The sequence below is a fragment of the Mauremys reevesii genome, unplaced genomic scaffold, assembly GCF_016161935.1.
Source record: "Mauremys reevesii isolate NIE-2019 unplaced genomic scaffold, ASM1616193v1 Contig23, whole genome shotgun sequence".
Lineage (NCBI taxonomy): Eukaryota > Metazoa > Chordata > Testudines > Geoemydidae > Mauremys > Mauremys reevesii.
This window is the reverse complement of record NW_024100833.1, coordinates 270,932-298,836: the sequence shown is the minus strand read 5'-3', so window position 1 is coordinate 298,836 and position 27,905 is coordinate 270,932. Positions and strand designations below refer to the sequence as shown.

The following is a 27,905-nucleotide window of genomic DNA, read 5'->3' as shown; positions in this document are numbered from 1 at the left end:
GGGCAGGGCTGGTACACGGAATCCGCGTCGATTGATGGACGATTCTGCTTCATGTCTCTGCAGAGAAAGGACGAGCCCCGAGACAGAGCAGGTGAGACCCCAGCTCCGCCCCCCCATCCCCGATCTACCTGCCCCAGGACACAGGACTCCTGGGTTCTCTCCCCGGCTCAGGAAGGCGAGTGGGACCTAATGGTTAGATCAGGGGGGCTGGGAGCCAGGACTCCTGGGTTCTGTTACTATCTCTCTCTCTCTTTCTCCCCATAGGGAGTCCGAGGCTGCAGCCACAGTCTGTAAGTCGCACGTGAGGGGGCAGCCAGGAGGCAGGGGCAGGTGACCCTTGGTAGGGGCTGTGTCCTGTGGGGGGACATGCTGATGTGGGGTGAAACCCTGATTCACTGAGTGCCTTTGGGGGTGCCTCGCCCCGCTCTGTGCCTCATTCTCCCCTGCTGCACCATGGGGCTAGTGACCCTGCCCCACCCCAGTGTGCTGGGGGCAGGTGGGCCAGTCTGCAAAGGGCTCAGATGTGGGGTGGCAGGTTTGACCCGGGGCCCTGATCTGGGCCCAGCCACTCACTGTGGGGGTTGCCTCTGTTCCACAGATGCCCTCATAGGTGAACGGAAGCAGCTGGATGTTCTGGTGAGTTCCCCCAACTCCTCAAACTCCCTCTCGCCCGCACAATGCACCATCCAGCCTCCCCCCGACCCGCCCGCCATCCAACCCCGCACAGGTCCCACTAGAGCAGGGGTGGGCAAACTACGGCCCGCGGGCCGGGGGGCAGAGGGCTCTGTGCATTGCCCTTGCCGCCAGGGCACCGCCTCCCCCCCAGCTCCCATTGGCCGGGAATGGGGCACTGCGGCCAATGGGAGCTTGGGGGAGGTACCTGGAAGCGCGGCAAGGGCAGCACATGTGAAGCCCTCCGCCCACCTGCCCCAGGGGCCGCAGCGCTTTCGGGAGAGGCGAGGGGCTGGGGACAGGGCAGGTAGGCAGGGAGTGCGCCGCTGCCAGCCCGGAGTCTCAACCCCTCCTGCCCTCCACCCCCCAACTCCCTGCCCTAAGCCCCCTGCCTGCACCCCTCACCCCTCCTGCACCCCTGCCATGAGCCCCTTGCTGCACCCCGCACCTCTCCTGCACCCCAACCCCCTGCCCTGAGCCCCCCGCTGCACCCCGCACCACCATGCACCCCAACTCCTTGATCTGAGCCTGCTCCTGCACCCCGCACCCTTCCTGTACCCCAACTCCTGCCCTGAGCCCCCTCATGCACCCCGCATCCCTCCTGCACTCCCACCCCCTTCCCTGAGTCCCCTCATATATCCTGCACCCCACCCCTTGCCCTGAGCCCCTGCTGCACCCCACACCCCCCCTGCACCCCAACTCCCTTCTCTGAGCCCCCCTTACACTCCGCACCCCTCCTCTGCCCTAATCTCTTGCCCTGAGCCCCTTCCTGCACACTGCACCCCCTCCCGCACCCCAACCCCCTGCCCTGGCCCTGCACACAACTTCCCCACCCAGATGTGGCCCTTGTCCCAAAAATGTTGCCCACCCCTGTACTAGAGCCATGTTCTGACACTGGCCCCCCAGACTCTGCCTGGCCCCCCTGTTCTCCCTCAGGGCAGACACTGGAGTTGGGGATCAGCAACGGGGATCCCCCAAGAGAGGGGCGGGAGACCCAGAACACAGAGAAAAAGAGCCTGACCCTGCACCCCCCAACTCACCTCGACCCCCCCCCCCTCAATCCTTCCTGCAAATGTTTGCATTTGTCTAAGATTTGGGGAGGGTCAACGGAATTCCGTGGGGGGCAGATGCCGGGGGGCAGTTTCCCTGATCTCTGCCCCATGGGGCTCTGTGGGCTGGAGTGAGTGGGGGTGGTGGGGTGTTACTGGATTCCCGGGCGGGGGGGGGGGGGAAGAGCAGCTCTCGGGAGCCCCCTGCTGGACAGGACAGAGCCTGTCAGAGCAACTGTGCATGTGGGGACAGGGTGGGTGGAGAGGCTATCGGGGGCATCAGTGCCCCCTGGTGGCTGGGTTCAGAACGGACTGGTGTGTGTGTGTTGGTGTTGGCGCACACACACACACACATCGGTGTCTCTCTCCCCTCCCATTCCCAGGACCCTGGCACCGAGGGACTCACCTACGCCGAGCTGGACCGCCAGGCGCTGCAGGCCAAGCGGGAGGGGCTGTCTCCTGCCCCCGAGCCCGTCCTGTACGCCGCCATCAGTGTCAGCCAGAAGCCCCATAGGCAGAGACCCCAGGGTGCAGGGGAGCCCCCCACCTACCCACATAGCATGAATCCAGGGGGAGTCACTGGAGAGATGGGACAGGGAGCATCGGCCACCAGGGGGTGACAGAGTGATTCCCCCCCCCAATAATGGGCTTGGCTTATAGCCCCCCCACCATAGCCCTCCCCCAGCCAGTTCTGCCCCACCCAGCCCCACGGGTGGAGGGCCAGGGGGGCTCAGCACCAGGAGGGGGAGGGGATGTGCCGAGGCAGCACTGTGTGTTATTTTGCATCTTGTTAATCTCCAGATTTGTAATAAACACAGAACCACAAACCAGCCTGTGACGTTCCCGTGGTGTTACCCGGCCGGTGAGCTGCTCAATAGCCCTCGACCCTGGGAGCCAGCTCAACCCTGCTCCGCTGGGAGACCCCCTCCCCCGGGCTGCTCCCGCACGGCCTCTGGCGTGTGCAGGGGCGGCTCTAGCCATTTCACTGCCCCAAGCACGGTGGCATGCCGCGGGGGGCGCTCTGCCGGTCGCCGGTCCCACGGCTCCGGTGGACCTCCTGCAGACGTGCCTGCGGAGGGTCCGCTGGTCCCGCAGCTCCGGTGGAGCATCCGCAGGCACACCTGCGGGAGGTCCACCGGAGCCGCCTGCCGCCCCCCACGGCGACTGGCAGAGCGCCCCCCGTGGCATGCCGCCCCAAGCACGCGCTTGGCGTGCTGGGGGCTGGAGCTGCCCCTGGGCGTGTGAGCGGCTCCCAGCTCCGGGAGTGAGCACTCTGGGCAGCCGCTGCTTGGACTGTGCAACCGAATGTCACCGGCCGAGATCTCCGGTCCCAGACACCCCCCGGGAACCTCTGTCCTGCAGTGCCCAGTTCTGCTGCTGGACACTGCAAGTTTCTGTGAGTGTCGGGGGGGCTCATGTTGCTCAGGCCTGATGCCTTGGTGAACCGACGGGCGCCGGGTGTTACTAGCTCCCCTCGTCCTCCTCCCTTCCCCAGTGTCCCCCCTCACCTGCCCTGGGGGAGCCTTCAGCCTCCACGCGCTCACACTCCCTGCGCGGCTGCTGCTGGCCCCTGGGGAGCAGGCGGAGCTGCTGGTGCTGGAGCCGGGGTCACTCATCTCCTGCTCTGGGCAGGCTGGGGGCTCTCCAGGGGCCAGGCAGGGGGACGGCCCCTGCTGGGCCCTGGGGCTGGGCTCCTGGCTCTTCTGCTTCCTGGAGAGGAAGCCCCAGAGCCGCCGTGCCCGGCTCTGCCCTGTTCTGGGTCCCTCCCACACAGCTGCACCCTGGGCCACCTCCACAATGGCCCAGAAGGTGCCTCAGGCCCAGCAGGAAACATGCTGCCCAGGCCCAGAGCGAAGGGCTGCAGGGGCTGTTAGCAAATCTCGTCTCCCTGGGAGGAGATTCCCCCATTTCTGCCCCTCCCCAGGCAGAACAGGGAGGCCCCTGAGGACGGGCTACGGGCCACTCACTTGCTCTAGGTGCCATGGAGCTGGGTAGCAGATGCTCCGAGTTGGCCCGTCCCTGGCCCCCTTCCTCGCTTTCCCGCCGCGATGTGAGCTGGGGAAGGTGCTGTGCCGGGCGGTGCAATGCCCTGCCGACAGGGCCCGGTGTAGAAACCGGGACACCGGCCGCGGCTGTGAAAACCAGACGATGTTTTAGTGCCAAGGGATGGAGAAACTCAGGCCAGCAGCCGGGGTCCAGAACAGGGACCTGCCGCAGGCACCTCCAGCTCACGGCCTGCTGGCACCTTACACACATTCCCGACGCCTGACAAGTCCTGGGTTATGGGGGCGGGACCCCAACCCCCCAATGGAAAACTGTGGCCTGGGCAGAGGAGTCACTGCCTCAGGGTCACACTGGGAGCCAGCGACAGAGCCAGGGATGGAGCCAGGAGTTCTGTGGCCAGGCCCCTGCACTGAGCACTAGAGGACACTCCCTTCGAGTGCATCAGTAACAGGGTCTGTAACACTTACCCACTGTTGTCAGTGCTCTGAGATTTAACCAGGGAAAGCCGCCCTGTAAGCGCTGGGCAGCATTAGGCCATTAAATCTCAGAGCCAAATCCCTAGAATTTACATCTGGGCTTTCAGTTCAGCCCAGTACAGAGTGAGGAGCCCGAGGCCTTAGATTGAAGAGGATCAGCCCTTCCTTGACTGGGAGATGAGCTAGGAGGCTTTTAGATCCCGGCACATGCAGTGTTATTCGGCATTAACACGGGTTGTCAGAATTTCAAAATTAATCCCCAATAGTCTTGTTTTTATTTTTTAAAAAAACCTGATTTGATTTTAAATGAAAATAATCCAACTGAATTTTTTTAAAATCCCTTTTGTGGCTTTTGTTTTTTTTAAAAAAATCATTTTGATTCACCCTGATTTTAGAAGAACTTCCACATCCAAGAGAACCATAAACTGCGCGTATTCAGTTAAAGGAGAGAAGGCAGCAAAATTCATCACATCAAGATGTAAGCAGAGTCAGGATGAGCTCTACCCTGACCTCTGGTGGTAGATTATGGGGAGTGCAGAAAGAAGTTTCAAGTATTCGTATTAGCAATTCAGTTATTTGCATTGGCACACCCACCCCCACTTAGTACACCGCACAGCAGCCTGGGATGGTTATTTTCACAGCTGTGGGAGCCCCAATTTCGTTGTTATTGGGGCAGGAACAATAAAATGTTGTCACCCCGATTAAGTAAATAAGGAACTACAAAACTGTCTTATGATAGAGGGTTTCATTATCAATTAAATAGCACTTGCTAGACAAGGGACATGGGTTCCAAAACCCAGTCAAGGGAGAGAGGCTAGGGACAGATATCTGTACCTGGTGGGGCAGGCTCCTTGTGTGAGCCAGAAGCACCAGTTCCACCTGTGCCTCTCTCCAGTGTGGAATGTCAGAGTTAATTTTTGATTCCCTAAAGAATCTAGATGCAGGTTTCTGAGCTGAACTCACTGGCACTGGGGCTCCCCTACTATGAGCTGAAATCACTGAAGAGCTGAGCTGAGAGCACTGTGCTAATGAGTGGAGCTGAAATCACTGAAGAGCTGGACTTACTGAGCTGAGAGCACTGAGTACTGTGCTAATGAGTGGGGGAGCCTGAAGCAATACCATGGAGCAGAGCAGCTGGCAGAGTGGAGTGGAGCAGTTTGTGCAGCCACTGGGTGAGTGGAGCTGAGCAGCTCGTGAGGACGGCTGGAGCGGATCACAGGACAGCTGGTGGACCAGAGCAGTTGGCAGAGTGGAGCAGCCCACAGAGCAAGCGGAGCTGAGCTGTTTGAAGGGATGACTAGTGGAAGCAGAATCCCACGAAGAGGCAGGGCAGTTGGTCCCGAACCACGTAAGGTGCCCTTTTCTACCCAGGCTGGGGGGGGGGGGGGACCTCTGCAGAGAGACTCTTGAACTCTGGGGCTGCACTGACCCGGGACAGAGACTTTTGAATTGTGGGACTTTTGGGACTGTGGGTGATTTGGGGGGTTGCTGGACTCAAGGGCCCAGAGAGAAGGACACGGCCCAATTTGCTGGGGTGGGTCTTTGCTCACGGTTTGACCTATGAACTCTAGTTGAGGTATTTTCCCAATTTAATGCTTGTTGTTTATCTTATGTGATTAAACCTTTTCTGCTACACCAAGAGTCTGTGCTTGCGAGAGGGGAAGTATTGCCTCCTCGAGGCGCCCAGGGGTGTGTGTGTAAGATTTTCCCAGGTCACTGGGTGGGGGCTCGAGCTGGTTTGCATTACGTTGTGGGGAAGGGACCCCTATGTATTGAACCTGGCCCTTGCTGCTATCGTTTCAGCCTGGCAGAGGGGTTACAAATAATTTGTTGAAAATTATTTACTCGATCTTAAAAGAGACTAACTAGAGGGTCGGACACTTGTTTGTTTATGTAGGCCCAGTTTCCATCCCTGAACTGGTAACAATTGCACAGGATAACGCCCCAAAACCCTGTCAAATCCCCTGAGTCATTCCTCGTCTGGTCTTCTGGTTTTGTAAGTTTCAGATCAACAAAACCTTCCCCTGGGCCGTCGGTGCCCATGTGGCACTGCAGGCAGAGGAGCCTGAGCAGTCACCTTGTGACATCGAAGGTAACTCAGCAACTCGCCATCACTCACTCACTCCACTAACCCTGATCTTAAATCCTCCCCCTGCCACCTGCCTGGGTCATCTCCCCCATTGAAACCCCCAGCTTGACTCATTTTAACCAATGGGGATGAAATATGCAAATCACCTGCAGAGAGTTAGCACTGACTGGCTGAATTAACTCTGATGTCACAAAGCGCCTCTGCCTACAGCACCAATTTAATGGGGACGGTGCAGAAAATCAGGCTTTTCTGTGCTGCTGTTTTCCAGCTGTCACCAAAACCAACAAGATTCTTCCCACCGATGCCTGGAAATTTTGGAATCAATTTAACGCAGTTTTCAAAAATTATCGTGATACAGACAAAGAAACGCCCCTGAACTGAGCATTCGGCCTCGCTGCACTCGGCCAACAGGGACCTGAGTCTGTGCCCTGTTAACTCAGTGAGGACCCCAAGCTCAGCCCATCCGTGTGGAGACTCTCCGGGCTGGGAGCTGAGCAAGGGAACAGACAGGCAGATGACAGCATCAGGCCCCACAGGAGAGCATTCTGGGGGAGATCGCCATCCGCACACGATTCCTGCCCCACCTCTCTGCGAGGGCCCCTTACAAGGACAGCTGGTGAACAGCCCCACCCCCGTCAGGAAGATGAGCAACAGAGAGAAATGGGACAAAAAAAGAGAAAGGACAAGAGGAAGGGAGGTGAAGGCAAGCGAAAAAGGACAAATTCCAAATGCCCCAGTGAATCATAGATTCCAACGCCAGAAAGATCCACTCTGACCATCTCGTCTGACCTTCTGTATCACACGGGCCATGGAACGTCTCTCAGAAAAATTCCTGTTTGAATTAGAGCAGATTTTTTAGAAAAACATCCCATCTTGATTTTAAAATGCCAGTTATAGAGGATCCATGACAACCCTGGGTAAATTGTTCCTAACCCTGTCAGTTAAAAATGTTCCCCTTATTTCCAGTCTGAATTTGTCTAGCTTCAACCTGCAGCCATTGGATCTTCTTACCCCTGTGTCTGCTAAAGTGACAAGCCCATTAGCCAATATTTGTTCCCTTATGCTCATCCCATAACCTTCCCTTTGTTCAGCTAAATAGACTGGGCTCCTTGAGTCTATCCTTATCAGGCAGGTTTTCTAATCCTTTAATCATTCTTCTGGCTCTTCTCTGAACCTTCTCCAATTTATTGGCATCCGTCTCAAATTGTGGACACCAGATCATTCGTTCATTCATTCATGCCCATCACCCCAACCGGGGTATGGGCCGCCAACCACAGATCTCCATAGTCTTCTATCCTGGGCCATTCGCTCTAGCTGGTTCCAGGTATAGCCCATTTTTTTGCTATCAACCTGAAGGTCGCGTCGCCAGGTATTTCTTGGGCGGCCTCTTTTCCGCTTGTCTTGGGGGTTCCACTGCAGTGCCTGTCTGGTGATGTTGGTTGGCTGCTTGCGTAGTGTATGTCCTATCCAGCCCCACCTTCTCCTTCTAATTTCTTCCTCTGCTGGGAGTTGATGGGTCCTCTCCAAGAGGTGGATGTTACTGATGGTGTCTGGCCAGCGGATCTGGAGAATCCTTCTGAGGCAGCTATTAATGAAGGTCTGGATCTTCCTGGTGGTTGTTTTGGTTGTCCTCCAGGTTTCAGCTCCATACAGTAAGACTGATTTCACGTTGGAGTTGAACAGTCGAATCTTTATTGCCAAAGACAGCTCTCTGGAGCTCCAGATGTTCTTGAGCTGTAAGAAGGCTGCTCTTGCCTTACCAATCCTTACTTTGATGTCTGCGTCTGTGCCACCCTGCTGGTCGATGATGCTACCTAGGTAGGTGAAGGACTGCACTTCTTCCAGGGGGCTTCCATTCAGTGTGACTGGGTCGTTGCTGATGGAATTGATCCTAAGGATCTTGGTCTTATCCTTGTGGATGTTGAGGCCAACCTGTGATGACGTGGCTGCCACTACGCTGGTCTTCTCTTGCATCTGCTGTTTACTGTGCGAAAGGAGTGCAAGGTCGTCGGCAAAGTCCAGGTCATCAAGCTGGGTCCACAATGACCATTGGATTCCATTCCTACGCTTGTAAGTGGATGTCTTCATAATCCAATCGATGACGAAGAAAGAGAAGTGGTGACAACAAGCATCCTTGTCTGACTCGGTTCGCACCTGGAAGCTGTTTGTGAGCTGCCCTCCGTGGATCACTCTACAGTGTATGCCGTCGTATGAATTCTTGATCAGGTTGACCACCTTTGCTGGGATGCCATAGTGCCGAAGGAGCTTCCAGAGGGTCTCTCGATCCACGCTATCGAATGCTTTCTCATAGTCAACAAAGTTGATGTACAACGAGGAGTTCCACTCCATAGACTGCTCGACTATGATGCGGAGCGTTGCTATCTGGTCCGTGCATGATCTGTTCTGCCGGAAACCTGCCTGTTCATCTCGTAGCTGTGGATCGACGGCATCCTTCATTCTCTCTAAGAGGACTCGGTTGAAGACCTTCCTGGCACCGACAGGAGTGTGATTCCTCTATAGTTGGCACAGTTGCTGAGGTCTCCTTTCTTGGGGATTTTGATGAGATATCCTCTTTCCAGTCAGCCGGAATCACTTCTTCTTCCCATATCTTCTCAAAGAGGGGTACAGCATTTCCACTGAAGCATCCAGGTCTGCTTTCAGGGCCTCTGCTGGGAAATCGACAGGTCAAGCCGCCTTCCTCTTCTTCATCATGGTGATGGCTTTTCTGATCTCGTCTCTGGTTGGTTTATCGCAATTGATTGGGAGGTCCTCATTGGCTGGGTCGATGTCTGGTGGATTTGGTGGTGCTGGTCTGTTCAGGAGTTCCTCAAAGTGCTCCGCCCATCTGTTCATCTGTAGTTCTATTCCTATTATAGACTTTCCTGCTTGTCTTTAACGGGACGTTCTGGCTTGCTGAACTTTCCAGACAGTCGCTTGGTAGTATCGCACAGCTGTTTCATGTTACCGCTGTATGCTGCCTGCTCTGCTTCTGCTGCCAGTCCATCCACATAATCTCTCTTGTCCTTCCTAATATTCCTCTTCACTGCTCTGTGGGCTTCAGCATACTCTTTTGAGCTTTGGCCTTTGCTGCTCTAGTCCTGCTGTTGTTGACTGCTGCCTTCTTCTTCTTTCTGTCTTCTATCTTTGTCAAGGACTCTGCTGTGATCCACTCTTTCTGCTGGTGTTTCTTAATTCCAAGCACTTCCTGGCATGCTGACCTAAGTGTGTCTCTCACTTTCTGCCATCTGTTGAGTACACTGTCTTCCTCTTCCTCAGACCGATCCTGTAGTACTGAAAACTTATTCTTCAGCGTCAATCCAAAATCTTCCTTGGTCTTATGGTCCTTCAGAAGGTTGACGTTGTACTTCGCTCTTCTGTCTGACGCGTCTATCCAGTTCTTCTTCAGCTTCAGCTTCAATCTGGCCACCACTAAGTGATGGTCGGACGCCACGTCTGCTCCTCTTCTAACTCTAACATCCTGCAAGGATCTTCTGAACTTCTTGCTACTGCAGACATGGTCGATCTGGTTTTCTGTCATGCCTGCTGGCGATACCCAGGTACTCTTGTGGATCCGCTTGTGAGGAAAGATGCTGCCTCCTATGACCAGGTTGTTAAGTGCACACAGATCCACAAATCTCTCTCCATTCTCACTCATCTCTCCCAGAGCGTGGGTCCCCATGACTTGTTCGTATCCTGTGTTATCAGGTCCAATTTTGGCATTAAAGTCTCCCATAAGGATGGTAATGTCTTTGTCTGGGAGAGTCTCTAATATTTTCTGGAGTCTGTTGTAAAAGTAGTCTTTGTCCTCCTCTTCACTGTCATTGGTTGGAGCGTAGCACTGAACAACATTCATCTTAATCCTCTTCATTTTAGTTCTGAAGGATGCTGTGATGATCCTGGGACCATGTGCCTCCCAACCAATCAGTGCTCTCTGTGCCTGTTTGGACATCATGAAGCCTACTCCCTGTGTGTGGGGTGCGTCGCTCTCTTCATGTCCTGAATACAGCAACAGCTCTCCTGTCAACAGTCGTCTCTGTCCAGCTTGCGTCCATCTTGTCTCGCTAATGCCTAGTAGGGTCAGGTTGTTGCTCCTCATCTCTGCTGCAACCTGCGCCGTCTTTCCTGACTCGTACATGGTCCTCACATTCCATGTGCCGATGGTAATCCTCCTGGTTGTAAGAAGGGTGATCGGCTTAGTGGCTTCCTCGCGGCTTTCACTACCCAGCGTCATGCATCTTCGAGTTGAAGACCCTTCTTTTTCCAGGCTAAAAGTCTCTGTTAACTCTATTGTTGGCGTTTCTGTAGCAAGCTGATTTTTACAGGGTGGAGTTGCTAGCCCCACGCCCAACCCTCCTCCTTTACCCTGACTTGGGACAGGCAGATGGCCCCAAAGGACCTCTCTGGTGGAGTTTGGACACCAGAACTGGACACAATATTCCAGCAAGGGTCACACCAGTGCCAAATACATCTCTCCACTTCTAGCTGAGATTCTGCTGTGTATGCATCCAGAGATCACATCCGCTGGGAGCTCCTGGTCAGCTGATTAGCAAATATGACCCCAAATCTTTTTCAGGGTTGCTGCTTCCCAGGATAGAGCCCCCCCATCTTGTACATAATGCCTAGATTCTTTGTTCCTAGAGGTATAACTTTACATTTGGACAAACTAACAGGTATGTTGCTTGTGCTCAGCTTCCCAAACAATCCAGATGGCTCTGTACCGATGCCGTGTCCTGTCTGTTATTTACCATTCCCCCGATCTGTCGGTCATCTGCAGGTTTTATCAGTGATGATTTTATATTTGCTTCCAAGTCACTGATCAAAACGTTAAATCGTGTAGGGCCAAGATCCGATCCCTGCAGGACCCTACTAGAAAGACACCTGTCCGATAATGATTCCTCATTTACAGTTACATTTTGAGACCTATTAGTTAAGCAGGTATTAAGGGGTGGATTCCTAGGTGGGACATTTTCCTGCCAGCTTACCTTGTGTTTTCCGAGCCCAGCACTGAGTTGGAAATGTTTGGATCAATGTTCCCTCCCTCCCTGAGAATCTGACCTTCTCCACAGGGGTGTCTGCGTTCTACAGGATCAAGCTGGAAAGGAGAAAACGCCCACAGAAGCTCCTCCTTAGCACTCAGGTGCGTGAACACAAATCCCCCAGGAGAGAGGCGAGAAGGGGGTTTGCTGTAGCAAGGCCACAGGGGTCTCTGAGGTCCCCCCTGCCCTGCCCCCCTGTACTGCGTGTCTGACATCAAGGGAGCTCTGTGAGGTCACAGCCACCTCCCCACCTTTGCCCAATAGGTTGAGTTCCTGCCCAGGCCCTTGTGAAGTCACTGCCACGCCCACCTCTCCCTTGCAGGGCTGGTGTCTGCCCCTGGCCAGCCTGTTCGGGTGTCTCAGCTGCTCCCCCAAATCACCCCACTGCTCACTAGTGAGTCTAGGGAACAAGCAGGCGAAACAGTAAAACAGCAGGATCTGTTCCTCCTCCCGCACACTTCACAGATTCACAGATTTTTAGGCCTGAAGTGGCCACCATTTGATCTCCTAATCTGACCTGGATTTCACAGGCCAGGAAGTTTCACACACTTACCCCCATATTAAGCCCAATAGCTTGTGTGTCACTAAAACACGCCTCCCAGACAGACACCCAGCAGTGATGTGAGGACATCAGGAAACAGAGAATCCACCACTTCCCCTGGTAATTCGTTCCAGTGGTTAATCACCCTCACTGTCAAAAATTGGTGCCTGGCTTCTCACTTGAATGTCTCTGGCTTCAGCCGACAGTCATTGGTTCTTGTTCTGCCTTTCGTGGAGAGATTAACGAGCACTTTTGGACTCGTTATTTTCTCTCCAGGAACGTCCTTCTCCACCGTAATCAAATCACCTCTCAGTCTTCTTCCACGGCGAAATGAGATCGAGCCCCTGAAATATCTCACGTCAAGCCACATTCTCGAGCTCTCACATAATTTTTATGGATCTTTTATGCTCCCCCCTCCAATTTTTCAACAACCTTTTTACAGCATGGACACCAGAACTGTACAGAGTCGCAGTCTCACCAGTGCTACGGGGAGCCAGAGACGCAGCAGCTACTGGTGGCTGCTCTGTACTCATCTGGGGGGAGATACTGGCTAGATGGGCCCATGGGAGATCGGGGATGGGGAGGGAGGACATTGGGCTGAGGGTGAGGGGGGAAGTACATAGATGGGTACAGGGCGATGCTCTGGATTTAGGTTTTTGTCAAAGCTCCCAGGAATCTCTGGTATCTCGGAGAGATTACTTTGTCTGTGTTTTCTCCCAGGGGCCCCGTATCTGTACAGTGAGGACGGGGCACAGTGACTGTGTCGGGGTCAGTCTCACGGCCTGTCTCTTTCTCACTGCAGAGCCCAGCTACCCCAAACCCTCCATCTCCCTGCGCCCCAGCAGGCGGGTGACCTCGGGGGGAGCCGTGATCATCCGGTGTCAGCGTCGGCACCAGACCGCACGATTCCTTCTGTACAATGTTGGAAACCCAAACGTGCTGCAGGACACGGAGCCTGCTGGGGACCTGGCTGAGTTTCCCATCCGCAGCGTGAGCCAGGGAGACGCAGGGAGCTACAGCTGCAGATATCACACCAAGTGGGACCCGCCCGTCTGTCAGAGCCCAGCGACCCTGTGGAGCTGGTGGTAGCAGGTGAGGGGCCCGGCTCAGCGTCCCTGCTCCCAGCCCCACAGCCTGCTGGACTCTCAGGGGATCTTGGCGCTCAGAGCCAGACTCTGCCCTGAGCCCTGGGCCCAGCAGAGGGGACACCTGGCTGGGGAGGGGGGAATGAGTCACTGGGGGGTTCCCAGCTGGGATGAGGAGCAGCTGCTGGAGATTTGGGACTGGGGGGGAGGGATTCCTTGAAAACAGCCATGAAACAGCTGTGGTGGGAAGGACCCCAAGGATTCCTGGGCAGCTGAAGTAGGGTGAGAGAGAAAACAGATGGGACATCAGGCAGCAACCTGTGCCTAGTGCCTGGGACGCTCCAACTCCAGCTCCTGGGGCTCCATGAATGTAAATTGTTGCCCGTGAAGTGGGTTTAATTCAGCCAATGGCAGTTACTGGTCAGGCAGCTCAGCAATAGTTCCCAGAGTGACCCTCCCCAGCAGTTCCTGCTACACCAGCGAACTCTGATCCACTTGTGATCATTCCCCACCGAACTGATTTCTCCTTCCCCAGCCGATGGAGAGAAAATGCAATTGGCCTCTAGGTCCCCTCGGCCTCTCCTTGCCCTGCCCCAGCCACCCCTCCCTGGGCTCCTGCCCCATTTATTTGGGCATAAGATTCTGTGGATAAAAACCCCACTTCTTCAGATGCACGGAGTGGAGAAGAAGTGGGTTTTTTAACCCACGAAAGCTTCAGCCCTAATAAATCTGTTTGTCTTTCAGGTGCCACCGGACTCCTCGCTGTTTTTGTGGTGTGGATACAGACTAACACGACTCCCACTCTGATCGTCTGCCCCAGAAGTGCTGCAGTTCCGCCTTTTACCCACCAGGGGCCGCTGTGGCGCCAGAACAGCCGGCTGTGTTCCTGCTGCTGTGGCGCCACAGCGCCCTCCGGTGGGAAAAGGCGGAACTGCAGCGCTTCTTGGGCAGGGAGAAAACAAAACGCTGGGACAGATGAATTCTAGGTGTTCGCAGATGTGCAGAATTCCCCCAGGGTTGGAGATGAGCTAATCAGGGGTGATAAATAAAGCGGGGGGAGCTCCCTTTTATGGACACCCAGCCAGCCAGTAGCTATAAAATCCTTCTTAGTAGCTGTGCTCTAATTGGTCTACTTGTTAAGAGATGAAAAGTCTCACTGCGATGCACAGGTAACAGGAAGTGAGTGGGCACCTGGCCAAAAGTGCCAATGGAAAGGATGGAACTTTTTAAAATTGAAAACCAACTCCCCTTTTGTCTGTCTGTGGTTGCTCTCCGGAGAGAGGCAGACAGGGCAGAGCGATGCTGTCGGAAGCTTGGGCCAGGTATGAAAAATCATCAGACTTGTACCTAGAAACTACTCATCTAAAACCCCAGAGATGTAAGTAGATCAGGAAATGTCTAGGAAGATGCGATTAGATTTATTCCTTTTATTTCGTTATGGCTTGTGGATTCCTCTGGGCTAACCCCAGGTGCTTTTGTTTTGCCTGTAACCTTTAAGCTGGAGCTCCAGAAAGCTACTCTCGGTGCTTAATCCTTGTAGCTGCTTTTTTTTTTAAATCTAGCACTAGCCTGAGTTCCCAGATGTATTTTATTTCTTTTTTTAATTAATAAAATTGACCTTTTTTTAAGAACAGAATTGGATGTTTGTGTCCTAAGAGGTTTGCGCACATCTTGTTTAATTAGCTGGTGGCAATAGTTGATTTCCTTTGTTTTTCTTTTTCAGCTCGTCCCTGGGGTGGGGGGCTGGCAGGTGCCCCACAGGAATGAATTCCCAAGTGCCCCTTCCTGGGCTCTCAAAGGGGTTCTGCACTTGGGTGGTGGCAGCATCTACCCAGTCAAGGTCAGAGAGAAGCTGTGACCTTGGGAGTTTAATACCAGTCTGGAGTGGCCAGTGTTAAGTTTTAGAATCCTTGCGGGCTGTCACCTTCTGCACTCGAAGTGCCAGAGTGAGGATTCAGCCTTGACATCAGGGATCATTCTTCACTGAATCCCCGCCCAGGATGAAGGCTGAGAACATCTAAGAGACAAAGTGGGGCTGGGGAGCAGAGAAGGACTGAGCCCAGGCTGGGAAAGGTGCCTGGCCTGTGAAAGGAATATGACGCCTGTCAAACGTGGGCAGGTTTGTAGGCTGAGCAGGAAGGCTGCAGAGTCAAACCCTCCAGAACCACAGTTAAGGTTTCCTGAACACCCTTAACTCTGCCCCTTTGTGCACATGCATTACAATGCCATCCTTTAATTTCGTGATCATGAACTAATTTTACCTTCCTGGGTCGCCAGCTGTGTTTGAACCCAGAATGCAATAAAGCAGGGGCGGGGGGAATCTGCATGGAAATAGTGGTCAGTCGAAGATTGAAGATCAGACCCTGTGGCCTCCTGGCTTCCAGCCTGGTGCACCTTCCCCCAGGCTGGAGGGTCACTTGTCCTCCCTCCCCACAGAGACACAGACAAGCTGTGAGCTGCATGGTGCTCGGCCAGGCTGACGGTCCCTGGGTTTCTTGGGTTTTGCAGGGACCTCTGCTTACTGTGGCTGTTCTAGATTTCACCTGCAGATTAGAGAAAAGATGTGAGGGACGTGGGAAGAGATGAGACATTATCGGCTTCCTGTAGCTGGAGTCACCAGCTGAGTTCCTCATTTGGGGCTCGGTGGAGCTGGGCACAGGGGCGTTGGTAGCAGCGCTGAGGGACCCCTCCCTGTCCCCGTCATGGCATCTGCTTTCACTGCTCTCATTGTCCTCTTCCTTGGTAAGTATTTGATAAAGCCAGGGTGAGTGCCCATGGGTTGGGGGGATCTGAGACCGGGGCATGTGCCCATGGGTTGGGGGGATCTGAGACCGGGGCATGTGCCCATGGGTTGGGGGGATCTGAGACCGGGGCATGTGCCCATGGGTGGTGGTGGGGGGATGTGAGACCAGGGTGTAGGATCCAGTTGCTCTGGGATCTGGTCTCTAATGAGCCGTCTCCTCTCCAGGCTGCTGGCCGGTTGGGCAGAGCAGGGTGTTGGGACCTGAGTATCTCTGGGGCTGGAGAAACTTTATTGTTAAGGGTGGGGGTGGGGAGGAGCTGACCCCAGAACGTTCCCATCAAAATCAGTTCAACCCCCTTATATTGACCCTGGAGGACTGAGACCAGAACGCCGCCCTGCACCCAGTGCAGTCAGGGGGGGACTCCGGATTGACCCCGGGAGGCTGAGATCCGAACCTCAGGGCTTGGCTTTAGGGTGGGGGTGGGGCTTTTTCTCACTGTGTCAGTGTGTAAGCGGGGGAAGGGTCCCGCTATTGTGGGGAACTTTCCTGGCTCATACCCGCCCCGGTGGGATTGGCTAGTGAAAGGATCTGAGTCCTCGCTCCCACTCCCTTTACCCAGGGGCCTGCCTGACCCCGAGGGCTCCCCTTTCTCCCTCCCGTGCGGCAGAGTCCTCGTAACCCCGGCAAGGCTGGGCCCCGGATCCCTGAGGGCTCGACCCCCCAGTCTTGTCATGGTCACTTAGGACAGGGGTGAGGGTGTCTCCACTCCGGGGCTTTCTCTTTGCACCGGATGCTTCCCTGACCCAGTGATCAGTACACAGAGTTCAGAGCATGTACAATTTATTAAATAGCAACTCATAAACAAATAAGGAAAAGATGGGGAAGGTGAAAGGAAACAAGTCACCCGCCCTGTGCACGGGAAAGGAAGTTCACAGTCTGTTCCTCACATGTCCCAGGCCCCCTGCCCACAGCTTGGCCGTGCTGCAGAGATGCTGCAGGTCAGACACTTGCTGTGGCTGTCGGTGGCAGGACCCTTCTTCCCAGCGTCGGCCCCGCCCTGTCGGGGTTACGAATCCCCTCCAAGTCCGGCCTGCAGGGCCACTTGGTTGGCGGCGTCTCCCTGCGCTGGGCCCTCACTGCCCAGGGTCCCCCTTGCTCTGCCCAGCTGCTCACAATCTGTTAAATGCCAGTGATAAGGAAGCGGACCCAGCGAAAACGCTCGCAGTGAGAAACCGGCAGCTAGAACTTGAACAAAAGCGAAAACTAGCTGATCCAGAAGGAGAAGCTGCTGAAAGAGAACCGCCGTGCTTTGAACATGAGCAAAAAATGGCAGCTATCCGATTGCAGGAACTAGAAACTAACGCAAAAGTAGACAGACTTAAGCTCCAGCTCAAAAGAATAAAGAGACAACAGGAAGTGCATCCTCCTGAAAAACCAGCTCCTCTCCCCAGCAAAGATGGGGATAGAACTACCTAGTTTGTAACAATGTTGGTGTGTTGTTCGATTCTACGTCTAAGCATGAGAGGGGGAAGCCGTGTTAGTCTGGATCTGTAAAAGCAGCAAAGAGTCCCGTGGCACCTTATAGACTAACAGACATATTGGAGCATGAGCTTTCGTGGGTGCATCCGACAGTGTGGGGATTCACCCACGAAAGCTCATGCTCCAATACGTCTGTTAGTCTATAAGGTGCCACGGACTCTTTGCTGCTTCTACTCTAAACAGTTGTCTGCGGGTAACCAACTTTACCCCAACGCTGCCACCTTTATGTAAACGCTTTTACTGGGAGCTCGGGTGAAGGGAACCCCATAACTTGTGCAGAGAATGTAAAAGTCAATGGTAAAAGCTGTTTAGAGCAAATTTAGTCTGGTGAAAACAATTTCCCTGGAACCTAACCCCCACACACACACATACACACCCCTCATTTACATTAATTCTTATAGGGAAATTGGATTCACTTAACAAGGTTTTGCTTAAAGTAACATTTTTCAGGAACTGAACTCCCATGTTAAGCAAGAAGTTACTGCACAATGCAAAGGAACATGAATGCTCAACAGATCAAGACTTTTAAAATGATGCCTCACAAGGCAACTTTGTACCCAACCAATCATGATTCTATCGTAGTGGTGAATACGGGGGCTCCATGGTGCTGCTTTGAGGTACAGAGTGTCACCCTGTGGTATCACTGCGGTGCGTCTAGACTACCCGCCAGATCGGCGGGTAGCGATCGATTTCTCATGGATCGATATATCGCATCTCATCTAGACGCAATATATCGATCCCCAAACGCGCTCCCGTCGACTCCGGAGCTCCACCAGCGCGAGTGGCGGTCGCGGAGACGCCGGGGGCGCCGCAGCCGTCGATCCCGCGCCATGAGGACACGAGATAAATCGATCTAAGGGCTGGTCTACACTGGGGGGGGGGTATTGATCTAAGATACGCAACTTCAGCAACAAGAATAGTATCTTAGATCGATTTCCCTCCCGTCCTCACGGCACGGGATCGACGTCCGCGGCTCCCCTGTCGACTCCGCTACTGCCGCTCGCGCTGGTGGAGCTCCGGAGTCGACGGGAGCGCGTTCGGGGATCGATATATCGCGTCTAGATGAGACGCGATATATCGATCCCCGAGAAATCGATCGCTACCCGCCGATACGGTGGGTAGTCTAGACGTACCCTGAGATACTTCGACTTCAGCTACGCTATTCACGTAGCTGAAGTTACGTATCTTGGATTGATCCCCCCTCCCCCCCCCCCAGTGTAGACCAGCCCTGCGGCATGGCCAGGGCCTGGGCAGGAGGCCTGGGACGGGTGAGGAACAGGCCGTGAACTTCCTTTCCCTTGCAGAGGCGGCTGTTTGTGGCGTCCCTGCGCCCACAGGGCGGGTGACTTGTCTCCTTTCACCTTCCTTTAAACTTCCCCATTTCTCCTTATTTTTTTATGAGTTGCTGTTTAATAAATTGTACGTGCTCTGAACTCTGTGTACTGATCAGTGGGTCCGGGGCCCAGCCTTGCCGGGGTTACGAGGACTCTGCCGCACGGGAGGGAGGAAGAGGAGCCCTCGGGGTCAGGCAGGCCTCTGGGTAAAGGGAGTGGGAGCGAGGACTCAGATCCTTTCACTAGCCAATCCCACCGGGCCGTGGTCAGCAGCCGCCCTGCCTGTCTGTCTGGAGAGTGAAATGAACCGGTTCCTCCCCACAAAGCCTGTATTAATTTTACCTACATGGGTCATCAGCCGGGCTTGAACCCAGAATGAAAAGGGGATGGAATTTTCATGGTCAGTGGAAGATTGAAGCTGGGAGCTGCGTGACGCTTGGCCAGGCTGAAGGTTCCTGGGTTTCTTGGGTTTTGCAAAGCCCTCTGCTTGCTTTGGCCACACTAGATTTTGCCTGCAGATTAGAGACAAGGTGCGTGGGATGCAGAAAGATATGAGCCATGTCGGCTTCCTGTAGCTGGAGCCACCAGACGAGTTCCTCATTTGGGACTCGGTGGAGCTGGGCATCGGGGTGTTGGTGGCAGCGCTGAGGGGCCCCTCGCTGCCCCCATCATGGCATCTGCTCTCACTCTCCTTGTCCTTGGTGAGTATCGGAGACAGCCAGAGCATGTGCCCATGGGGGGATCTGAGACCAGGGCGTGTGCCCATGCGGGGGAGGGTCTGAGACCAGGGTGAAGGATCTGGTGTCTAACGCCCCGTCTCCTTTCCAGGCTGCTGGCTGGCCGGGCAGAGCAGGGTTTCAGGACGTGAGTATCTGTGGGGTGGGGGGGCTGAGCAGACCTCCCGTTTTTAAGGGGACAGTCTCGTATTTAACCCTCCTGTAGGTGTCCCAAATTTTTCTTAAAAACAGGCAAATTGTCCTGTATTTTCTGTCTCCTGCATCAGCACTGGCTGGATCCCTGCTCGCCGGCCGCCTGCCCACCAAGGGTGAGTGAGGGGGTCCGGCGGGTGATGACGGGGGTGGATGTGCAAGGCTGGTGGCTGGGTGAAGATTCAGCAGGGTCCCACCCCGTGTCCCGTTTCTGGCCGGCGCGACCTCGGGTGGCTGGTGGGTGCGGGCAGGTGCCAGGCAGTGGCCGGTCACGTGTCACCTCTGCTGCCCACCCATCAGCCCTTTCCGTGCTCCCCCTCTGGCTGTCCTCTCCCTGCTTTGCCCCTTCAGCCTCCCAGCCCCGCTGCTCCTCCATATCCCCCCCGGCGGGGTGCAGCCCAACCCAGCGCTGTGGGGAGACCCAGCCCCGGTCGCAGCGCTCAGCTCACCCACAGCCTGGCCGGCAGGATCCTCCCTTCCTCCCCCACTGCCTCTGGCTGGGCCGGCGCCCGGGAAAGCCCAACACCCTCCGGCCAGGAGGAGCCGAGCCCTGGGTGTGTCAAAGCCCCGCACAGCGCTGGGACGGGGAGCCTCTCCGCCCTCAGCTGAACTCGGGGGGGGGGAGGAGTGGGAGCAATTTCCAGCCTGTTCCCACCCCGAACCTGCCGGCTCCACTGCAGCCCCCCCAGGCAGGGGCTTAGCACCCACTTCACCCCCCCACCCCCTCGCCCTGGGTCCTGCCCCCAGGTAGCGTGGGGCTGATCCGTCCCCTGGCACCCTCCCCTGCTGAGCCCCCTCTCTGGCCGGGGTCACTGAGGCCCCTGCAGGCAGGTTCCCTGGGCCCTGGGCAAAATGCAGCCTTAGGCCTTAACCCCTTCCTGCCCGCGCTGTAGCTGGGGGACAGGAGGTGGCTGGGTTATGTGGGTGGCCAGCAGCAGCCTGGGGGCGTTCGCTGCCTTTCCACACTGTGCGGGCAGGAAGGGACAAGCTGCTTCCAGCCATGGGGGAGAGATGATGGGGTCTACAGGTGCCGATCTCGCTCCAGATCGGAGCCACCCAACTGGTTCTATTTTAGTCAGGGCCGGTGCAAGGATGTTTCATGCCCTAGGCGAAACTTCCACCTTGCGCCTTCCCCCGTCCCCGAGCCCCCGCCCTGAGGCACCCTCCCCCACCCCCACCCCCACCCCGAGCACGCCGTCGCTGCTTCACTTCTCCCGCTTCCCAGGCTTGCGGCGCCAATCAGCTTAGGCACCACAAGCCTGGGAGGCGGGAGAAATGAAGCAGCCACAACATGCTCGGGGAGGAGATGGCGCAGGGGTGAGCTGGGGCGGGGAGTTCCCCTGCGTGCCGCCCCCCCTCTTACTTGCTGCAGGCGGCCCTCCCCGCGCCCCCCTGCCCCAGCTCCCTCCGCCTAAATCTCGGTGGCGACTGGGGTGGTCGAAGATCCGTCCGCCGCGGTGGCCGCCGAAGAAAATGCCGCCCCCCAAATCCTAGTGCCCTAGGTGACCGCCTAGGTGGCCTAAATGGTTGCACCGGCCCTGATTTTAGTGATATTGTGCAGATTACTGTAGCAGGTGAGAGGCTCAGTGTCCCTGCTCCCAGCCCCACACCCAGCCAGATGGACACATGGAGGGGTCTCTGAGCAGATGGGACACTCCTTGGGGTGTCACTTAACCTGCTTGTGCCTCCATTTCCCCTTGTACGAATGGGGGATAATCATCCCTCCTGCACCTTGTGTCTGGTTAGCTCGTCAGGACTTGGCTTTAGGGTGGGGGCTTTTTCTCACTGTGTCTGCACAGCACCCAGCACCTTTGACTCCCAGCCCCCTCCTGATCTAACCACTAGACCCCACCCCCTTCCCAGAGCCAGGCATAGAACCCAGGCGTCCTGGCTCCCAGGCTGTGGGGCTCCATTAAATCGATAGACGGGTGTGGCGGGTGCTCTAGATATTAGGCAGTTTCTGATGTAACTCCTAGGAATCTCTGGGATCTTGGAGAGGTTCCTCTGGCTGGGTTTTCTCCCAGGGGCCCCATCTCTGGGGCCGTGCGGTGAGGACGGGGCGCAGTGACCGTGCCGGGGTCGGTCTCACGGCCTGTCTCCTCCTGCCTGCAGAGCCCAGCTACCCCAAACCCAACATCTCCCTGAGCCCCAGTGGGGGGGTCACCCCGGGGGGAGCCGTGACCATCCGGTGTGAGTGTCGGTGTCAGGGAGCAAGGGTCCTTCTGAGTAAAGCTGGAGACCCGGACGCACGGCGCTCGATGGACCCTGCGGGGGACGTGGCTGAGTTTCCCATCCGCAGCATGAGCCTGGGAGATGCAGGGAACTACAGCTGCCAATATAGCACCACATTGGACCCCCCAGTCTGGTCAGAGCCCAGCGACCCCGTGGAGCTGGTGGTAGCAGGTGAGGGGCCCGGCTCGGCGTCCCCGTTCTCAGCCCCACACCCAGCCAGACCCTCAGTGGGGCTCTGCCCTGGGCCCAGCAGAGGGAACCTCTGGATGGGGAGCGGGGACGGAGTCACTGGGGGGTTCCCCAGCCAGGGGGCAGCAGCAGTTGCTGGAATTACAGGGCTGATGGCTGGGTGCTCGGTTCCCTCCCTCCCGCATCTCAGCCAACGCTCGGTTTCATCTGATTGAGGGAACCCACCGAGCTGGGCCCCATCGGCTGGATTCCGCCCCCCCTCCCCAGGCGGAGGGAGAAGGTGAGCGGGAGAAATGGGCCAATTCACCCCCCAGGGAACAGGGCTCCCAGATCAGATGCCCACGGGGCCATTAGGGCCGTTTGGAGGGGGATGGTCCCTGCAGACAGAACTGATGGGTTCAGTTCTTCTAGATAGAGGGTGATGGACAGATCCATGAGGCCGGCCGGCCAGGAGTCCATGGGAATGTGGGTCCTGGGGAACGCAGGGCAGTGGACACATGGGGGCACGTCTGGTGAGGGATAGAAAGATGGACTCAGAGCTTGTCTACATGGAAACTGGACCCGAAATTATCGATCCCGTGTGGTTCCCAACCCCCACTGGTGATCTCAGAGCGAGTCTGGGCTGTCGGTATTAGCGCCCCCTGGTTTGATACAGCCCCGGTGGGCAGACAAGCTCCCCTGTAGCTCTACAGACACAGGGACGTTCCTCCTCCCAAATAGGAACAGCCGCGCCCAGACCTGCCCCGCAGTGACTCCAGGTGTGAAGGGGGGAAGGGGGAGAATCACCATCAAACCAGCCACTGGCATCACAAAGCCACCCGTGTGGGGCACAGTCTGAGTCTGCAGACAGCCCGGGGGAACGGTTCAGACGCAGGGCTCCCCCTTCACTGGGGTGCTGCCCAGTGGGGCATTAACCCTGGGACTTCTCAATCCTGATAGACGTGGTGTTAACACTTGAACCCACTGATTCAGAGTGACACATTGTTGATTCTGGAACCTAATATTAGCTGTTGCATTGACAGCACCGTTACGTCTTCCGCTGCTGATCACTTTTCCAGGGCATGGCTCTCCCAACAATCTCAAAGTGCCCTGCCTGGCCAGAAGCCTCCTCCCACTACCATCCCCCCGCCCATATGATCCCTATGCAGAAGTGAGCTGAAGCTGCTGAGAAATTCCCAGGACAGGGGCAGGACCCGAGTCTGGGGGCTGCTGTAGGATCCAGGCCAGCTGGCTTCACAGGGTACATGGGGCCTGAGGTACATCCCCCCACACACCCTGCCCCCACCCCATACAGCCCTCTGCCATTGGGAGTGAACCGTCGACCACTATTACCCAGAATCCCCTCTGCTCCTGCCTCTCCCCACTAGCCCCATAGAATGTTCTGCTGTGGGTCCCTGGGTCATAGAATCATAGAATCTCAGGGTTGGAAGGGACCTCAGGAGGTCATCTAGTCCAACCCCCTGCTCAAAGCAGGACCAAACCCAACTAAATCATCCCAGCCAGGGCTTTGTCAAGCCTGACCTTAAAAACCTCTAAGGAAGGAGATTCCACCACCTCCCCAGGGAACCCAGTCCAGTGCTTCACCACCCTACTAGTGAAAAAGTTTTTCCTAATGTCCAACCTAAACCTCCCCCACTGCAACTTGAGACCATTACTCCTTGTTCTGTCATCTTCTACCACTGAGAACAGTCTAGATCCATCCTCTTTGGAACCCCCCTGCAGGTAGCTGAAAGCAGCTATCAAATCCCCCCTCATTCTTCTCTTCTGCAGGCTAAACAATCCCAGTTCCCTCAGCCTCTCCTCATAAGTCATGTGCTCCAGCCCCCTAATCATTTTTGTTGCCCTCCGCTGGACTCTCTCCAATTTATCCACATCCTTCTTGTAGTGTGGGGCCCAAAACTGGACACAGTATCCAGATGAGGCCTCACCAGTGCTGAATAGAGGGGAATGATCACATCCCTCGATCTGCTGGCAATGCCCCTACTTATACAGCCCAAAATGCCATTAGCCTTCTTGGCAACAAGGGCACACTGTTGACTCACATTCAGCTTTTCGTCCACCGTAACCCCTAGGTCCTTTTCTGCAGAACCTCGAGGGGGAGGGGCTGGGGCAGCAGGTAACGAATCAGCCGCTCACGGCCTGGTGCTGCTTCCCAGGGGGATCGGAACCAAGCCCAGCACCGGGTCTGACCCGCAACATCATCGCCAGGGTGAGCGCGGCGGCCGCCGGCCTCCTCCTCCTCCTCCTCCTCGTGGCCTTCCTCTGCTACAGACGAACCCAAGGAAGTGAGTGCCCCGCCCAGCGAGGGAAGGGTTAAACCCTCTGCTAAGCCGGGCTGGGAAGGGGTCACGGCTTGGATGGGAGACGGGGAAGGAAACTAGGAGTCGCTGTGCTTCAGGGGCGGGGACCTGTCTAGGGTATCCAAGCTCAGCAGCTGGAGTGTGTGTGTGTGGGGGGATTCTGTCCTGGGCCCCCCGTCCCTATAGGGCTGAGGGCAGGGCTGGTACACGGGATCCAGGTCGACTCGTGGACAATTCTGCTTTGTGTCTCTGCAGGGAAAGGACCAGCCCTGAGACAGAGCAGGTGAGACCCCAGCTCCTCTCCCTACCCCCCATCTACCTGCCCCAGGACACAGGACTCCTGGGTTCTCTCTATGGCTCAGGGAGGGGAGTGGGATCTAATGGTTAGATCGGGGGGCTGGGAGCCAGGACTCCTGGGTTCTCTCCCTGGCTCGGGATGGGGAGTGGGGTCTAGTGGGTTCTGTTACTATCTCTCTCTCTCTCTCTCTCTCTCCCCGTAGGGAGTCCGAGGCTGCAGCCACAGTCAGTAAGTCACACATGAGGGGGCAGCCATGGAGCAGGGGGGAGGGGCAGGTGTCCTCTGGCAGGGTCTGTGTCCTTTGGGGGGACATGCTGATGTGGGGTGCAGCCCTGACTCACTGAGTACCTTTGGGGCTGCCTCGCCCCCCTTTGTGCCTCAGTTTCCCCCGCTGCACCATGGGGCTAGTGACCCTGCCCCACCCCCGTGTGCTGCGGGGTAGGTGGGCCAGTCTGTGAAGGGCTCAGATGGGGGCTGGGGGGCTGGGCCCTGATCTGGACCCAGCCACTTACCGGAGCGGGGGGGTGTCTCTATTCCACAGGCGCCCTCGTGCGTGAACGAAAGCAGCTGGATGTCCTGGTAAGTGCCCCCCACTCCTCAACCCCCCCAGCACCAATTGTTGGGGACTTTAATCCCGACAGCGAAATTCGTTGTCTGTTCACAGAGAGACAGGCAACACCAGCAAGGTCCGATCAAAAGCCCTTTATTGACAAGTGCACACATCAACAAAGGGCCGCTCGTCTCCAGTGAGAACCAGCAGGCACTTTACAGCTTAGTATTAGCCTATATAGTCAGTTTTATTACGTCATACATCACTCACTTGAGCAAAACCCACCCCCCTTTGTTTAACAACTTAAAACTAGACACTTTTAATATACACACATGCCTAGACTTTATGTCTACAACTTTAGATTATTAATTATATCTTAACAACACCCAAAAGTAAAAAATACAGGGGAGTTTTAAACAAACCTATAACTCAACCAAAAAGTTAGAATCTGAACTGTGGGATGCTAGAGTTTCTTATCAGCTCTTCAAACACTGTCCTTAGCACAACTAATGACATGCCAGCAATGCAGTCCCTGGTTTATCTCAGGCTTATCTCACGTTTTCCAGGGCTCTGTAAAACAATGCTGCTTCTCAGTACTTTTCCACTCTGGGATTACCCAGAAACCTCTTTTAGCCTGACTTTAGTCAGGTTGGCATAGCTGTTTTGCCTGCTATATTTTCATTCAGGCCTAACACAATGCACCATCCAGCCTCCCCTCCCACCATCCGGCCCGGCACAGGTCCCACTAGAGCCATGTTCTGATGCCGGCACCCCCAGACTCTGCCTGCCCCCCGCCCCCGTAACCCTCAGGGCAGACACCGGAGTTGGGGATCAGCAACGGGTGGGAGGGGAGGGGCTGTGGGGGCATCGCTGCCCCCTGGTGGACCTGTCTGGTGCGGGTGGCTGGGTGGGTGTCGGTGCACGTACACACACACACACCGGTGTCTCTCTCCCCTCCCAGCCCCAGGAGCCCGACCCCGGCGCAGAGGGACTCACCTACGCCGAGCTGGATGGCCGGGCGCTGCAGGCCAAGCGGGGGGGCCTGGCCCCCACCCCCGAGCCTGCCCAGCCCAGCGAGTATGCTGCCATCAGTGTGAACTGGGAGCCCCACGGGCAGAGCCCCCGGGGGTGTAAGGGCACCTCCCACCCACCCACCCCCATAGCGTGAACCCAGGGCGAGTCATTGGAGCGACGGGCTGTGACAGCATGTTTTCCCCACCCCCAAGAACGGGCTCAGCTTATAGCTCCCCCGTAGCCCTCTCTCCAGCTGGTGCTGCCCCACCCAGCCCCACGGGTGGGGGGCTAGGAGGGCTCAGCACCAGGAGGGGGAAGAGACGCATCTGTTTTGCATCCTGTTAATCTCCAGATTTGTAAGAAAAACAGAACCACAAACCAGCCCCCCTCCAGGTGACCCACAGCCCCACTGTACCCGCGCTGGGGGTGTGTGTGTTACACGTGGGGGAGATGGGATCACTAGGGGGTGGGGCACGAGGGCTGGGACCCCTCACCCAGCACTGGGACGCAACCCCTCTGGGTAGGGTGCGGCAGCTGTTCCACCCAAGTAGTCAATGGCTGCGAACGGGGCGGGCCCGGGGGCAGAGCTGGCCGGGTGGCCAGGGGCGGCTCTAGAAAATAGGCTGCCCCAGGCAGCGCGGTGTGCTGCGCCGCCCTTCCTCGGTCCCGCGGCGGGTCCCCTCTTCCCGCGGCTCCGGTTGAGCTCCCGCGGCAGGTCCACCGGAGCCCTGGGACGAGCGGACCTGACGCAGGCATGACTGCGGGAGCTCCACCGGAGCCGCGGGAACAGCGAACCTCCCACGGGCACGGCAGCGGACGGTTCGCGGGTCCGCGGCTCGCTGAGCTGCCGCAGTCATGCCTGCGGGAGGTCCAGCCGAGCCGCGGGACGAGCCCCCTCCGCAGTCATGCCTGCGGCAGGTCCGCCGTCCGCTCGTGGACGTCCCGCTGGCTTGACTGCGGCAGGTCCACTGACCCAGCCTGCCGCCCCCTAGATTTGGCCGCCCTAGGCACCAGCTTGGTTTGCTGGTGCCTAGAGCCGCCCCTGCGGGTGGCATGGGCAAAACAGAACAGCCATCTTGGAAGCAGGGCCGGGGACGGAGAGCCAGGGATAATGATCCCGTGTATCCCGTCTGTCTGCCTGAGTCTGCAGACAGCCCGGGGGAACGGCTCAGAAGCAGGGCTCCCCCCACCCAGGGGTGCTGCCCAGCTGGGTGTCAACCCTGGAACCTACCAAACCAGATAGATACTGTGTTAACGCTGTTACCTACCAATCTCATGTGACACTGTTAACTCTGGATCCTAATGATGGCAATTAGTACACCACCCGGGGCCTGACAACAGTACTCACTGTCCCAGGATCTCGCCAATCCAGGAATTTCTCCCCATTGACCACCACTGTCCACTCTCACTGTGGGTCTGAGGGGCCTGAGCCCAGGAGAGTACACGCAGACATATATGCTGGCAGGGCCGGCTGTAGGATTTATGGGGCCCTAAGAATATTATTAAACTGGTGCCCCTGTGCCCAGCTTTCTCTTAGCAAACAGAAGCTGACAGTATTGGATAACTTGCCACATGCACTTTATTAAAAACAGTTTAATTTTGCTGCCTTCACCCCTAACCCCTGCATCCCTTCCACCTGCGCCCCCAAAGCCAGCCGTGTGCTGCCATGCACACCACCTCCCTGCCCAGGACCCGCCACCCCCTATGCCCACCAACCCCCATGCCCAGTGGCCCCCTCACCCAGAGATCTCCACCACAGATCCTTATGCCCAGCGATCTCCCACCCAAAGACACTCCCACTGCCCAGCACCCCTCTCACAACCC

At 56.5% G+C, this 27,905-nt stretch overlaps 2 protein-coding genes across 2 annotated transcripts in view; both read left to right on the top strand.

Moving 5' to 3' along the window:
• The window catches only part of LOC120393551 (immunoglobulin superfamily member 1-like), a 44,490-nt gene extending 44,334 nt beyond the window's left edge, over positions 1-156 (top strand). The window contains exon 7 of the mRNA XM_039518178.1: positions 64-156. Within this exon, the coding sequence (XP_039374112.1) occupies positions 64-95 (32 nt within the window). The 3' untranslated portion in view covers positions 96-156. The remainder of the gene's footprint in view (positions 1-63) is intronic.
• Positions 1-27,905, top strand: part of LOC120393548 (mucin-5AC-like) — a 353,632-nt gene that overhangs the window by 101,299 nt on the left and 224,428 nt on the right. The window lies entirely within an intron of this gene.